Source organism: Ylistrum balloti, unplaced genomic scaffold (assembly GCF_031769215.1).
Source record: "Ylistrum balloti isolate Yb309-2 unplaced genomic scaffold, AGI_CSIRO_Ybal_v1 Utg369878, whole genome shotgun sequence".
In the NCBI taxonomy this organism is placed as follows: Eukaryota; Metazoa; Mollusca; class Bivalvia; order Pectinida; family Pectinidae; genus Ylistrum; species Ylistrum balloti.
Window position 1 is genome coordinate 1 of NW_026782017.1, and position 17825 is coordinate 17825.

Genomic DNA, 17825 nt, shown 5'->3' on the forward strand with positions numbered 1-17825 from the left:
TTAATTGATGCACACACAAACATCATTGTTGTTTATTGATAATCATACAAACATCAGTGTTGTTTATTGATGTACATACAAACATCAGTGTTGTTTATTGATGTACACACAAACATCAATGTTGTTTATTGATGTACACACAAACATCAGTGTTGTTTATTGATGTACACCAACATCAATGTTGTTTATTGATGTACACACAAACACCAGTGTTGTTTATTGATGTACACACAAACATCAATGTTGTTAATTGATGCACACACAAACATCAGTGTTGTTTATTGATAAACATACAAACATTAGTGTTGTTTATTGATGTACACACAAACATCAATGTTGTTCATTGATGTACATACCAACATCAATGTTGTTCATTGATGTACACACAAACATCAGTGTTGTTCATTGATGTACATACCAACATCAGTGTTGTTCATTGATGTACATACCAACATCAGTGTTGTTCATTGATGAACATACAAACATCAGTGTTGTTAATTGATGAACATGTACGGCATTATAGAAATTGTAGAAATATCTCCTTTTCCAACCAGATTCCATTACTACAAGTCTAATTGTCAAAAAGTTAGTTGATTTTTTTGCTTTGTTTCTTATTTCTTTACACCCTATGAACAAGGATGTATCAGGTTTGGATGGTGGAGGAAAGCTGAAGTTCTCAGAGTGAAAACACCTACCTGCGGCCAATAGTTATACTGACTGGCCCACGTTGGTCGTGAACTTCTGACACAGAGGTGGAGACCTTTGATAAAGATGGTCAACTTTGGTTTAACCTTCAGTATGAAGCAGATAATCAATTTCATGACTTGACTTACAGATTGAGGTGTTTGCCAACAGCTTTGAGCAAAATCATCTGAGCATATGTTATTTTGTTTTTCTGTTTGTCAAAATTAATGTTACATTTCAAACATTTTTCTTGCAGATGCAGCCGATAACGAATTTAGTATGCTGAATAAACCAGTGTTTTTTTATGGTAAAGATAGAGAAGGAGCTCCACCATTTCTGGTGGAGAAGGAGAAACTTGTCAAGGAAGCAGATGCTTATGTGATTATCTCCCTGAATACAACCACTGTATACCACCAGGTCTCTCAAACATGATTGACCATTTTGGAGGCAGTTGTTTCTCCAAGAAACCAAGTGGCCTTGTCACATACTCAGCAGGTAAGTGGTGCATAATTATGAGGGTTTTTTTAGAACTTTTGAATTGACTTTTTTTTCCTTTTCTTCGTAATTTAAACAGTTTCAAACTAGAGATACCTGTTTCCCACTGATCTCTGTAAAACATGAATATAGGAATGTATTACAATAGAATTAAGTTGTATTGTAATCTATTCTATTTTTAGTCCACCAGGGGGAGGGATTTTGATGACTATGTCCTTGTTAGACTTTCCATCCTTGCCAAATTTCATCGTTTTTTTTTAAAACAGGGCAATATGGAGGGATGCGTGCAGCCATGCAACTAAGAGCACTGACTGGAGAACTAGGATGTCTCAGCGTGTCCAATATATTTGGTATACCTTCTGCCCAGAAATCTCTAGATTCTGAAGGAAACCCGCTCAATGAACACATGGAATCTGGTGCAAACAAATTGCTTACCCAGTTGGACTGGATGGCATGGGCAATGAAAAATCATCGTGCCGTTTCAAACGTAGACTTTTAATACAGAGTCATGAGGGTTTAGTTTTAGATGATATGCTTTACTTCAAAGAAAATTTGAGGAATTTATATATTTTTGAAAAGAATTAGTTTGGAATAGTGGTGGATCCCAAGGTCATGTAGTTGATTTAGTATGTGTTTATAATCTTCATTATGCAGACCTGTTCTACACCACTAACGTCATTATTTAAGTTTGTGTAGGTGTGGTAGAATCAACTTGCCATTATTTAAGTTTGTGTAGGTGTGGTAGAATCACTATTAGTTGAAATTTTAATTTTATTTTCTATTTTTGTTTCTGTCTTATTACAGTTTTGAAAAAAAAAAAAAATATATATATATACCTGGAAAATGTCTGCGTACCACACTTCACGAACTTTAGATCTTATCAGTGATATGAGTTGAAAAAGTGTTGATACCTTTATGGTGTCCCACCTAAACTTTAGGTTAGTTCTTAGTTCCATATGAAAAAAAAATAAAAGCTTACTGGAAACCATGTATAGCACAACAAATTTCTGTACATGAAAAATTACAGAGATACTACATCTAAATCAAAGCTGAAGTATATCAATTTTACCAACAGAGTCACTTTATTGTTATCGCAGAGACAATGGTAAACAAGATGTTTTTTCGTGACATATAAGGATGTAGAGAAGATATTTACCTTGCACAAATCTCACCATTCTTTGTAAAATCTAGAACGTCCCTATTTAGTGGATATAATTTTGCCTTTTAAAAACTGGAACTAAATATGACTTCATTTTGTATCATGTAACTATCCAAAAAGATTTGTATAATGTAACTATTACTAGAATCTGTATAATACGACTATCAAATTGGAAACATAGATCTGACCTTCAATGTATTATTTGTCTATTAACATTAATCATTTCATTAAAATTAATTTTCAAGTTAATCACATGCATATATATTACAAGACAATAAAATGTGTTTTAAGGTATTTTCATTCAAGATTCAAAGCACTTGATGTCCTATTAATTAAAACAGAAAGGTAACTACACCAAAAACCCATTAAAATGTTCCAGGACTATTGGTAATATATGAGTGAGAATTGATGATCAGGTTTGGTGTATTTACATTTCTAGATGTTTAGTTTATAGTTTCTAATTGAAACTGTTATTGTATGTAGTGTTGTTTTTTTTTTTCATTGTTTACATATACATTGTAGTTTGCTGACTATGTACTTACTTCTGAATAATTTACATTTAATTTCATCTTTGCTGATTTTTAATTAAGTTTATATAGTGTTTGTATGTGATGTTCAGTGTCTGGTTATATCTTTTAGCTCTGTTTATGCTCAGTAATATTTTCACACACATTTACAGCAAATAAAAAAAATTTCCCTGAGCTTAAAAGTTTGCAAATTTACCCCAAATAAAGCAAAGATCAGGAATATTTGTGTGATTTCAAAAAGTCATCAGTACATTATCCTATACACTTTATAAAGGCAGAGACAGCCTATGAAATTCAACTAGATAAAAAAGAATACACAACTTGTGGTAGTTTCAAGTATCAGATACAGTTTTTATACATATGTATCACCCTGTTAATACACAATTATCTCCACAGTGTAAGCTTATTTTTTCATACAGAGAATAGAGCCAGTTCCATATGTAGGAGCTTGGGTTGATTTGCAAATATATTACACTTGAACTGAAAGGTAAAAATCTCAATCACAACGAGCTGAGGATGATCCTGTCCTGATCAAGTCCTCGGGGCGAAACCAGTAAATATATAGTAAAAATACACTACTCTTATCATCCTGAGCTTGATGCAATTGATTTTTACCTTTTAGTTCCGACTACTTTTCAATCGCCCGGCATACCTGGAAGTATCCAAGCTAGGGATAACAGAACCAACACCACAAGAAGTACGGCATTGGTTGTATTCCCTCCTGGATATTTACACTTGAACTGGGTACATCTTTGACCTCTGTACGTGGTATCTTTTGTTGGAAAACTGCCTATTGGTATTAAGATTTAAATAACTTATCAATTAATAATATTTTGAAATATATGGTTATACACAGTATTGAAAAGGTATGCTTATAGAGAATTTTTGCAGAAAAATGCTTTTTTATTTCATTTTACCGATCAGTGATACTCTGAAAACTTGAAAACGAGCAAACTACAAATAGAACCTTATCCAGAAATTAAGCTTGTATTTTCTTATTATTATAGAAATTAGCCACATCTTATTTTCAAGTTTTTAGGATAGTGTGTAATGGAAATTTAACCTTCACTCATTCACAGTACTGCAATGTTATATTACATGTATGATATAAGATAATATGTACAGGGTATTATTTCACCGTCAACAGGGTACTTGTATCGAAAATAAAATCCTACAGTGAATTACAATTTTTGTATATCTGGTGGGCCATTGTTCAGGATAATGTTGTCATTATTACAAATCTCATCTCACAAATAATTCTTACGTCCTGTTTCAAATCTCTACTATAAAATCATGAAATTCATATTCCTTGAATTCAGGGGCACTCTAAATTCACACATTTACTTGTTCACCATACACAGTATATGGATTATAGTAGTACATACAGTGGGGTTTGTGAGCAAGATATATCTATGAAATAAACAAGGAGAGTGCCATTTTAGGTCAGCTGCGAAAAATCTGATGATGATCAATAGGGATCACTTCTGGCATCAATCAATTTCTTCTCAAAAAACTCTGAATTGGTTTCAAAGAAATTTTGCAGAAACTTTCCCTGACCAAAGATGAACAAAATAATGAATTATATGGTCCCCATCCCACAGGGCCCTGAGGGGCAGGGGTCTGAGGGGCAGGGGCCTGAGGGGCAGGGCTATAAGTGGGCAGATTGACTAGGATTTCACAAATCTTCTCAACACCCAGATATGGTAGAATAAAATGCCTTCATTGATGGAGGCATCTTTAGGTGTTTTACTCTTCCATTGGAACCCTTTGTGATCCTGGCTGACCCCCAGGGGCTGATGGGCTGGTCCAGGTATGGTAGAATAAAATGCCTTCATTGATGGAATCCTCTTAAGGTGCTTTAATTACCAAAGGAGATCGAAGGAAGTTGATTTTACTGTAATTCTCACAGAAAAATTGCATCTTTAAGCAAAATTGGAAATAATTTTGTAAGAATTGTTATTAGTAAAGGATGACAGTTTTGATGGTATGCAGGTATTGACACTGACTGACTATCATCAATGTCACAATTTCTTTTTCATGACACTTGAAAGCTACTTATCCTTTAACCTTTAAAATCAATATTGCTTATCTCAGGTGATCAGCAAGGTCGCTAGGCCTCTTGTTGGAAAACCATAAAATGTAAGCTCCACGAAAATATATGATTTCAGAGTATATGTTAATTATTTCTTTATTCCTATTAATATTCTATACATTAAATATAATTACATCATATAATATCATATCAGATATGCAAATTAATGTCACTTTCTGGTTAATATCACATTTTCTTGAAAGAATGATTTTTACCCTATTTATATTATCTTTATATAGATTTTTACATTCAAGATCTGCTGGTTGATGTTCATAATTATATTTGTATCATATTTTTTTTGTGAGTTACAAATAGATATGTTTTTAAACCATATAATAGTTGATTGTTGTGAATGCAGCTTGGTTAGAAATATTTGTAACGTTATATTTCAGGCACTTTCACTTTTTTTGTCTAAAGTTTACCACGTAGATTACTCAAGGATATATTCATACAATGTACATTATATGTATGCTTCCTCCAATCAGCTAATAGCCTAACTTTCGGAAATCTTTTCCATCAATTTGAAAGTAATCATACATATTTGGTGGTGTTGAAATATATTGTGCCTTAAACTGTCACCACCCCATCCTTGGTTACATCCATATTGCATGAAGACTGCTGGGGTTTTATTTTAAAGTCATGATTGATCGCGTACTAGGAAGTCATGTCACTTTAAATTGGTAAACAACTTTACTGAAGTCAAGATTGATGGTGTCACTTCAATCAGGAATCAACATTAACAAAAGTAAACATTTATCGTGTACCTGGTACCTCACAAAATTATTGGAGACATTACTGAAATAACAAGCCAAAACTGACAGAATTATTGAGGATTTTACTGAAATTACACGGCACAACTGACAGAATTATTGAAGATTTTACTGAAATTACACGGCACAACTGACAGAATTATTGAAGATTTTACTGAAATTACACGACACAACTGACAGAATTATTGAAGATTTTACTGAAATTACACGGCACAACTGACAGAATTATTGAAGATTTTACTGAAATTACACAGCAGAACTTTCAGAATTATTGAAGATTTTACTGAAATTACACGACACAACTGACAGAATTATTGAAGATTTTACTGAAATTACACGGCACAACTGACAGAATTATTGAAGATTTTACTGAAATTACACGGCACAACTGACAGAATTATTGAAGATTTTACTGAAATTACACGGCACAACTGACAGAATTATTGAGGATTTTACTGAAATTACACGGCACAACTGACAGAATTATTGAAGATTTTACTGAAATTACACGGCACAACTGACAGAATTATTGAAGATTTTACTGAAATTACACGGCACAACTGAGAGAATTATTGAAGATTTTACTGAAATTACACGGCACAACTGACAGAATTATTGAAGATTTTACTGAAATTACATGGCACAACTGACAGAATTATTGAAGATTTTACTGAAATTACACGGCACAACTGACAGAATTATTGAAGATTTTACTGAAATTACACGGCACAACTGACAGAATTATTGAAGATTTTACTGAAATTACACAGCAGAACTTTCAGAATTATTGAAGATTTTACTGAAATTACACGGCACAACTGACAGAATTATTGAAGATTTTACTGAAATTACACGGCACAACTGACAGAATTATTGAAGATTTTACTGAAATTACACGGCACAACTGACAGAATTATTGAAGATTTTACTGAAATTACACGGCACAACTGACAGAATTATTGAAGATTTTACTGAAATTACACGGCACAACTGACAGAATTATTGAAGATTTTACTGAAATTACACGGCACAACTGACAGAATTATTGAAGATTTTACTGAAATTACACGGCACAACTGACAGAATTATTGAAGATTTTACTGAAATTACACGGCACAACTGACAGAATTATTGAAGATTTTACTGAAATTACACGGCACAACTGACAGAATTATTGAAGATTTTACTGAAATTACACGGCACAACTGACAGAATTATTGAAGATTTTACTGAAATTACACGGCACAACTGACAGAATTATTGAAGATTTTACTGAAATTACACGGCACAACTGACAGAATTATTGAAGATTTTACTGAAATTACACGGCACAACTGACAGAATTATTGAAGATTTTACTGAAATTACACGGCACAACTGACAGAATTATTGAAGATTTTACTGAAATTACACGGCACAACTGACAGAATTATTGAAGATTTTACTGAAATTACACGGCACAACTGACAGAATTATTGAAGATTTTACTGAAATTACACGGCACAACTGACAGAATTATTGAAGATTTTACTGAAATTACACAGCAGAACTTTCAGAATTATTGAAGATTTTACTGAAATTACACGGCACAACTGACAGAATTATTGAAGATTTTACTGAAATTACACGGCACAACTGACAGAATTATTGAAGATTTTACTGAAATTACACGGCACAACTGACAGAATTATTGAAGATTTTACTGAAATTACACGGCACAACTGACAGAATTATTGAAGATTTTACTGAAATTACACGGCACAACTGACAGAATTATTGAAGATTTTACTGAAATTACACGGCACAACTGACAGAATTATTGAAGATTTTACTGAAATTACACGGCACAACTGACAGAATTATTGAAGATTTTACTGAAATTACACGGCACAACTGACAGAATTATTGAAGATTTTACTGAAATTACACGGCACAACTGACAGAATTATTGAAGATTTTACTGAAATTACACAGCACAACTGACAGAATTATTGAAGAGTTTACTGAAATTACACGGCACAACTGACAGAATTATTGAAGATTTTACTGAAATTACACGGCACAACTGACAGAATTATTGAAGATTTTACTGAAATTACACGGCACAACTGACAGAATTATTGAAGATTTTACTGAAATTACACGGCACAACTGACAGAATTATTGAAGATTTTACTGAAATTACACGGCACAACTGACAGAATTATTGAAGATTTAACTGAAAGTACACAGCAGAACTGACAGAATTATTGAAGATTTTACTGAAATTACACGGCACAACTGACAGAATTATTGAAGATTTTACTGAAATTACACGGCACAACTGACAGAATTATTGAAGATTTTACTGAAATTACACAGCACAACTGACAGAATTATTGAAGATTTTACTGAAATTACACGGCACAACTGACAGAATTATTGAAGATTTTACTGAAATTACACGGCACAACTGACAGAATTATTGAAGATTTTACTGAAATTACACGGCACAACTGACAGAATTATTGAAGATTTTACTGAAATTACACAACTGACAGAATTATTGAAGATTTTACTGAAATTACACGGCACAACTGACAGAATTATTGAAGATTTTACTGAAATTACACGGCACAACTGACAGAATTATTGAAGATTTTACTGAAATTACACGGCACAACTGACAGAATTATTGAAGATTTTACTGAAATTACACAGCAGAATTAGAACTTTCAGAATTATTGAAGATTTTACTGAAATTACACCGCACAACTGACAGAATTATTGAAGATTTTACTGAAATTACACGGCACAACTGACAGAATTATTGAAGATTTTACTGAAATTACACAGCACAACTGACAGAATTATTGAAGATTTTACTGAAATTACACGGCACAACTGACAGAATTATTGAAGATTTTACTGAAATTACACGGCACAACTGACAGAATTATTGAAGATTTTACTGAAATTACACGGCACAACTGACAAGAATTATTGAAGATTTTACTGAAATTACGCGGCACAACTGACAGAATTATTGAAGATTTTACTGAAATTACACGGCACAACTGACAGAATTATTGAAGATTTTACTGAAATTACACGACACAACTGACAGAATTATTGAAGATTTTACTGAAATTACACGGCACAACTGACAGAATTATTGAAGATTTTACTGAAATTACACGGCACAACTGACAGAATTATTGAAGATTTTATTGAAGATTTTATTTTACTGAAATTACACGGCACAACTGACAGAATTATTGAAGATATTACTGAAATTACACGGCACAACTGACAGAATTATTGAAGATTTTACTGAAATTACACGGCACAACTGACAGAATTATTGAAGATTTTACTGAAATTACACGGCACAACTGACAGAATTATTGAAGATTTTACTGAAATTACACGGCACAACTGACAGAATTATTGAAGATTTTACTGAAATTACACGGCACAACTGACAGAATTATTGAAAACAACTGAAATTACACGGCACAACTGACAGAATTATTGAAGATTTTACTGAAATTACACGGCACAACTGACAGAATTATTGAAGATTTTACTGAAATTACACGGCACAACTGACAGAATTATTGAAGATTTTACTGAAATTACACGGCACAACTGACAGAATTATTGAAGATTTTACTGAAATTACACGGCACAACTGACAGAATTATTGAAGATTTTACTGAAATTACACGGCACAACTGACAGAATTATGAAGATTTTACTGAAATTACACGGCACAACTGACAGAATTATTGCAGATTTTACTGAAATTACACGGCACAACTGACAGAATTATTGAAGATTTTACTGAAATTACACGGCACAACTGACAGAATTATTGAAGATTTTACTGAAATTACACGGCACAACTGACAGAATTATTGAAGATTTTACTGAAATTACACGGCACAACTGACAGAATTATTGAAGATTTTACTGAAATTACACGGCACAACTGACAGAATTATTGAAGATTTTACTGAAATTACACGGCACAACTGACAGAATTATTGAGGATTTTACTGAAATTACACAGCAAAACTTTCAGAATTATTGAGGATTTTACTGAAATTACACGGCACAACTGACAGAATTATTGAGGATTTTACTGAAATTACAGGGCACAACTGACAGAATTATTGAAGATTTTACTGAAATTACACGGCACAACTGACAGAATTATTGAAGACAACTGAAATTACACGGCACAACTGACAGAATTATTGGAGATTTTACTGAAATTACACGGCACAACTGACAGAATTATTGAAGATTTTACTGAAATTACACGGCACAACTGACAGAATTATTGAAGATTTTACTGAAATTACACGGCACAACTGACAGAATTATTGAAGATTTTACTGAAATTACACGGCACAACTGACAGAATTATTGAAGATTTTACTGAAATTACACAGCAGAACTGACAGAATTATTGAAGATTTTACTGAAATTACACGGCACAACTGACAGAATTATTGGAGATTTTACTGAAATTACACGGCACAACTGACAGAATTATTGAAGATTTTACTGAAATTACATGGCACAACTGACAGAATTATTGAAGATTTTACTGAAATTAAACGACACAACTGACAGAATTATTGAAGACTACTGAAATTACACGGCACAACTGACAGAATTATTGAAGATTTTACTGAAATTACACGGCACAACTGACAGAATTATTGGAGATTTTACTGAAATTACACGGCACAACTGACAGAATTATTGAAGATTTTACTGAAATTACACGGCACAACTGACAGAATTATTGAAGATTTTACTGAAATTACACGGCACAACTGACAGAATTATTGAAGATTTTACTGAAATTACACGGCACAACTGACAGAATTATTGAAGATTTTACTGAAATTACACGGCACAACTGACAGAATTATTGAAGATTTTACTGAAATTACACGGCACAACTGACAGAATTATTGAAGATTTTACTGAAATTACACAGCAGAACTTTCAGAATTATTGAGGATTTTACTGAAATTACACGGCACAACTGACAGAATTATTGAAGATTTTACTGAAATTACACGGCACAACTGACAGAATTATTGAAGATTTTACTGAAATTACACGGCACAACTGACAGAATTATTGGAGATTTTACTGAAATTACACGGCACAACTGACAGAATTATTGAAGATTTTACTGAAATTACACGGCACAACTGACAGAATTATTGAAGACAACTGAAATTACACGGCACAACTGACAGAATTATTGGAGATTTTACTGAAATTACACGGCACAACTGACAGAATTATTGAAGATTTTACTGAAATTACACGGCACAACTGACAGAATTATTGAAGATTTTACTGAAATTACACGGCACAACTGACAGAATTATTGAAGATTTTACTGAAATTACACGGCACAACTGACAGAATTATTGAAGATTTTACTGAAATTACACGGCACAACTGACAGAATTATTGAAGATTTTACTGAAATTACACGGCACAACTGACAGAATTATTGAAGATTTTACTGAAATTACACGGCACAACTGACAGAATTATTGAAGATTTTACTGAAATTACACGGCACAACTGACAGAATTATTGAAGATTTTACTGAAATTACACAGCAGAACTGACAGAATTATTGAAGATTTTACTGAAATTACACAGCACAACTGACAGAATTATTGAAGATTTTACTGAAATTACACGGCACAAATGACAGAATTATTGAAGATTTTACTGAAATTACACGGCACAAATGACAGAATTATTGAAGATTTTACTGAAATTACACGGCACAACTGACAGAATTATTGGAGATTTTACTGAAATTACACGGCACAACTGACAGAATTATTGAAGATTTTACTGAAATTACACAGCAGAACTTTCAGAATTATTGAAGATTTTACTGAAATGCATTGTTGAATACATTGAACCCTTGAAGACTTCAACAAAATCACATCATGTTGAATTCACAACACCATAAATCTGTTCTGTGGTGATTCAAACATATAACTTAAACAAGAAAATATAGTTTTCAAATAACTGAACAATAAATTACTTTAAATCATATTTTATTCATGAAAAATAAAAGGCACGCAAAAACCAATTGACACTGTTATTTAAAAAAGATTATTTCAATTGCAAACATACAAACATTAATTTGAATGAAAAAAAGAATTCAACTAAAAAAATGTATACCTAGTTTTATATGATATGACAAAATGATATACTATGTATTTATTTTGTCATACTTGAGGTTGGCGGGGGTGGATGGGGTTTGGGGATGGGGGCGGGGGGGGGGGGGGGGGGGGGGGGGGGGGTAATAATTTTCGTGAGGTAGTTCAATTGCACATCACACAAAATTGATATACAGTATTATGTCCTTCAGTATTTTTATCATGGAGCTGATCCTAGTCTGTTTAATTAATCAGAAATTCTAATAAATAAGCATTTTAATTTGTCTGGGATGTTTTTCTCTCCTTTTTTGTTTTTTGTGTGTGTTAATTCAATCTTTCTGACATGTAATGGTCAGATTGCTTGACAGACAAGACACCTGAAGATTTATTCTGACACACACTGGTCAGATTGTGTGACAGACAAGACACCTGATGATTTATTCTGACACACACTGGTCAGATTGTGTGACAGACAAGACACCTGATGATTTATTCTGACACACACTGATCAGATTGTTTTACAGACAAGACACCTGAAGATTTATTCTGACACACACAATCCTAGGTGGATCTGAAGGATTCTACACACACAATCCTTGGTGGATCTGAAGGATTCTAGCAGAGCTCCATAGATGATAGGTACCAACCACTAAATAAAGGATGGAGCATCAACACCAAGGATTCCGTGATCGGTAGTTTTATTAGGTTGACATGTTTCGGCTGGCTAGATTGGCTGTCACCAGAACAACGGTACAAGTATTGGCATAGCTAAGCTTAAAATTACTGTTCAGCCATGACGTAATAACGCATTATCTTGATCACGTGATGATAACAATACAGTTTGTTACACTATACAATGTAAAGGAACAATGGTAGCTATAGATTATATAAAATACAAAAATGGTACAGCGATGCTGTTTATAAAGTAATTGAAATGTTCTGTAACAATTTTTAAAGGTAAATTAGAAGTTCTAAATGTGCTGAGAGTACCCATATAGCCTGTAGCTTTTGTAATCCATCATTGATACCCTAACACCAAGCATTCACAGTAACACAGAGGTGTTAAATTTTGTCACAAGAAATTTCAATATTATTGCCACTCCCTAATAACGCTTCAGGACAAATTGGTTGAAATCTACCCAGGCATTCAGAAGGAGTAGCATTTTGGAGCATAAGATTGTCTAACTTCCCCATTTGGGCCTCCCCCCAGTTCCCTAGGGTTCAAATCAATTTTCTTAAGTTAAGAAATGATGACATACCCACAATGATATTTCATACCACATTTGGTGAAAATTTGTTCAAGCATTAATGAAGAGTAGCATTTTGAAGCAAAATATTGACTAACTTCCCCATTGGGGGCCCCACCCTTAAGTCCCTAAGGGCCAAATTAACTTTCTGAATTAATAATTATTTGCCCAACTCTACTGATGTTTCAGATAAAATTTGAATTAAGCCATTTATCTAAGCATTAAGGAAGAGTAGCTTTTTGAAGCAAAATGTTGACTAACTTCCCCATTTGTTGCCCCTCAGTTTCTTGGGATCAAATCAACTTTTTGAGTTCAAGAAATAATTGCCTACTCAAATTGATGAATCAAGCCAAAGTGTGTTGAAATTTACCAAGGCAGAAAGGAAGAGTTGGGTTTCAAAGCTACTTTCAGCACCTTTACTTTGGGGCCCTGTCCCTCGACTCCTACAGGTCTAATCAAAATTCTGTGTTTAGTAGATGGTAACCCTCACCCACTGATACATCAGACCAAGATTTGTTGGAATCTACCAAGATATGAAAGAGGATTAGGATTTTAAAGAAAAAGTTTATGCACAACATACGATGAACATTGGGTTCTGATGACCTAATGAAATAAAATATTCTGAATTACATTTAAAACATTTTGTTTTCATATAAAGGTATAATAACACAAAGAGTATTATGTATATTAAATTGATACATGAAAATTAATAAAAAATATCAAACTTTGACATGGATCATAAAAACCACCTGTCATCAAAACAATAAAATAAAAAGCCAAAACATAAAAACTCCAATTCAAAGCATCCAGAATTATAAAGACTTAATAGTTAGAAAATAAAACAGAATGTTTATCTGAGTTACATACAAGATCATACAAACCCTCCAAATAAAAAAAAAAATCAACAGGCTTAAGTTGGTTCTATTTCTTGTCAAACTGAACAATAATTAAGGAAGCAAAAAAAAATCCTTAAAAAATACTGAAAAAATCAGTAAAATTCAGAATGAAAGACATTTTCTTCTAAATGCTTTACTCAACAGACAACTGCTGCAGCTTACTTCCCTCCCTATACCTTACTCTACAGATGATCGCGGGAGCTTGCTCTGTCCCCTATACCTTACTCTACAGATGATCGCGGGAGCTTGCTCTGCCCCCTATACCTTACTCTACAGATGATCGCGGGAGCTTGCTCTGCCCCCTATACCTTACTCTACAGATGATCGCGGGAGCTTGCTCTGCCCCCTATACCTTACTCTACAGATGATTGCTGGAGCTTGCTCTGCCCCCTATACCTTACTCTACAGATGATCGCGGGAGCTTGCTCTGCCCCCTATACCTTACTCTACAGATGATCGCGGGAGCTTGCTCTGCCCCCTATACCTTACTCTACAGATGATCGCGGGAGCTTGCTCTGCCCCCTATACCTTACACTACAGATGATCGCGGGAGCTTGCTCTGCCCCCTATATATTATTCTAGAGATGATTGCGGGAGCTTGCTTGCTCTGCCAGGTGATTGCTCTATATATATTCTAGAGATGATTGCGGGAGCTTGCTCTGCCCCCTATACCTTACTCTACAGATGATCGTGGGAGCTTGCTCTGCCCCTTATATGTTACTCTGTTGAATGTGATATGATTGATCTTTGAATGAAAAACCTTTGGTTCATGTTTTATAAAATAATACCCTGGGATATTTAAACAAATACTGATTAAACTACAAGATGTCTGAATAAAGTCCTTATGATGCCAAGGTATACAACTTCGTAAGTAACAGATTTCATCAGCTGTTCTTTGTTGTGTAATAGGAGATGATGTTCTCATACACAACAAATGTGATACAGCATGCAGGCGTCACTCTCAGCAAGCTTGGCAACAGACCCTTGTAGAAACCTCGCCATCCCTCGTACCTGTAAATTATATAAACGGAAAAGATGTTGGACAATCGTGCTAAACTTTTTCTTTTCTGGCTGGCTCCAAAACTGAGCATTCTAAACAAGGAACAGGGTGGAATCAACATATGTGAGAATACTAAGTGAACACTAAAATTGAAGTAACAGTCTTTAACTTAAAAAACCAAGACAGTACCAGTCGGTCATTTTGATTTTTGTGATAACTCCCAAAATTGAATCAACACCAATAACAGGCCCAAAGGAAACCTATACATTGTATAAGAAATTTGAGGACTGCCCATCCAGCACTTCTCAAGCACTAGTAATAACAATTTTCCATCATCAAAATCCATGATAGCAACCTCTCAGGCTTCCTGTACTTAGTTAAAGACCGACAAGCAATGGACAGTTGGATGGATAAGGGAGATTTGAACAGTCTGATGATGATGTGTTGAAAACTGACACTGCAAATATTCAGACGAGATTTCAATGCTGAAAAAAAAACCCCAAAAAAAACCCAAAAAAACCCCCAAAAAAGTCCACAACAAAGAACATGTAACTTGTGGAAAAGTAAGACAATTTCACCACATTACTTTTATGCCCTACAAAACCTTAAATTCCAGATACATTTTTTTATTTGCAAATTCACAAAGTTTATGAGAAGTTATCTTTTAACAAATTTGACCTTTAATATAGGCAAAGTAATTTTATTTCACAAAATTTGTTAAGCTTTCTCCCAGGAGCTTACTAACCACATATATGTGACATGACTCTAGGCCTTTTAGGTTAATCATTACATATCTGACTGTTTTAAACAAAATTGACCTCTGTGACCTTGAATACAGTTTTAGGAAATTTCTTTTAGAAATTCTTATGAACTTGGTCCAGAGAACCTATCAGCCAACTATCATGATTCTAGGCATTTGGTTAATTAGAAGAAGCTGTTGGAAAGAATTTACAAACTTAACTTGTGTGACCTTGAAAAAGTGTCAAGGTCATTTCTTTTGGTACCTAATTTGTAAGACATCATCCCATGAAAATACCAGCCATGTATCACATTTAGAGGTTTTTTAAATTTGAATCCTGTGACCTTCAATATGGATCATTTCTTTCTGCTACCTTTGTCAGACTTTATCCCAGAAACATGCCAGCCACATTCATCTTGCTTGAAAAGTCATTTAAAGGAAAAAATTGAAGCTGGACAGACCAAAAATGGATAAATAAGATAAGTTAAAAAGTGTGAAAGGGTATTGTTCAACCAAGAATAGATAAAGCATGTTGATATCTCCTAATCATCAGACATACAAAAACAACTAATGTCAACATAAGAAACCTTTATTTCAATGACAGTTTAACAAGTGTGAAATGTGTTCCATGTAAGAAGTCTTATCTTATCTCATACTATCAAAAATAAATTTTTAAACTATACATATGTATCACTAAAATATATTCACATTTACGATAAAAACACAACAGTGCAGAAAACCTGTTTAAGAATACATCAAACCACCAGAAATTAGAGGCTTTATACTACGGCCTCTTCTTCTTACTCATTTGGTTTGGTTACAATTATTTCATCTGTATTAAAGGAAAAGGATATCAAAGGTTAACCCCTAATCCTTCCATTGACCTTGTCCCTTTTCCCCCTATTCGACCCCATCCATGATCTACTTCTGGTATTGGGGCAAGATGAAATTCCCTTCATCTACTCTAAACTAAATCTGTTTAAAATTTGTTTATTTGTTTATACAAACGAAGAAGAAATACAAAGGTTTGTTTTTACTTCACCTCACCTCTCTGCCCAAGGATCCATATGCATGGAACTGAAGCAAATTACTGATAAATTTGATAATTGGAATTCATTTGACACCTTTTAACCCCATCCTTTATTTCCAAAGCATCAGTCAGATAAAATAAGGATGGTATCTTCTAGCCCCAACCCTTGTGTTCCTAGAGTCAGTCAGATAAAATAGCCCCAACCCTTGTGTTCCTAGGATAAGCATGGTATCTTCTAGCCCCAATCCTTGTGTTCCTAGAGTCAGTCAGATATGATAAGCATGGTATCTTCTAGCCCCAACCCTTGTGTTCCTAGAGTCAGTCAGATATAATAAGCATGGTATCTTCTAGCCCTAACCCTTGTGTTCCTAGAGTCAGTCAGATATAATAAGCATGGTATCTTCTAGAGTCCCCAACCCTTGTGTCCCTAGAGTCAGATAAAATAAGCATGCAATTAAACTACCATGTATGGACATGTGTAGTATTTTGATATTTCTTACTAACTTTGATCATATTTGATACCTGTGAGCCTAAAAACTTTTGTAGCCCTATATCAATCATGCTACAGGACAAATATCAGAACCCTGGGACTTTTGGTTTTTGAGAAGAATTCATTTGAATGAAAGTTTACGAACGGTGGACAATGCTACACAGAACACATGTGATAAGTGTCAAAAAGTATTCTGTACTCGGTCTTTGTTAGCTATCCAGTACCATAGAGTGGTGGGGCTCAGTGTCCTATACAGTGATCAGTGTACACCTGTCCTGTAGAGGTTACCAGAGGTCCCTGGATAGAAAGCAAGAGTCACTGAGGCGTAACCAAATCATGCAACACAGAATAAACACAAAGTTACATCGGTAGTCAAGTCCATTCCAGATTTTCAAAAATTTGCAATGAACTAAAACTGTTAAAATCCAAGATGGCCACTGGTAGATGGTAACAGTACTGGTAGATGGTATATTGTATTGGTAGATGGTAACAGTCCTGG

At 34.0% G+C, this 17825-nt stretch overlaps 1 protein-coding gene across 1 annotated transcript; it reads left to right on the forward strand.

Moving 5' to 3' along the window:
* Positions 1 to 940: 940 nt before the first annotated feature.
* On the forward strand, positions 941 to 2468 carry LOC132546239 (NAD(P)H-dependent FMN reductase PA1204-like; the record flags this gene model as incomplete). The annotated part of the gene is given in 3 exon segments (XM_060209948.1): positions 941 to 1069; positions 1072 to 1179; positions 1446 to 2468. Coding segments are annotated over 3 exon segments (470 nt in total), but the record flags the coding sequence as incomplete, so codon positions are not given.
* Between the last annotated feature and the right edge of the window lie 15357 nt (positions 2469 to 17825).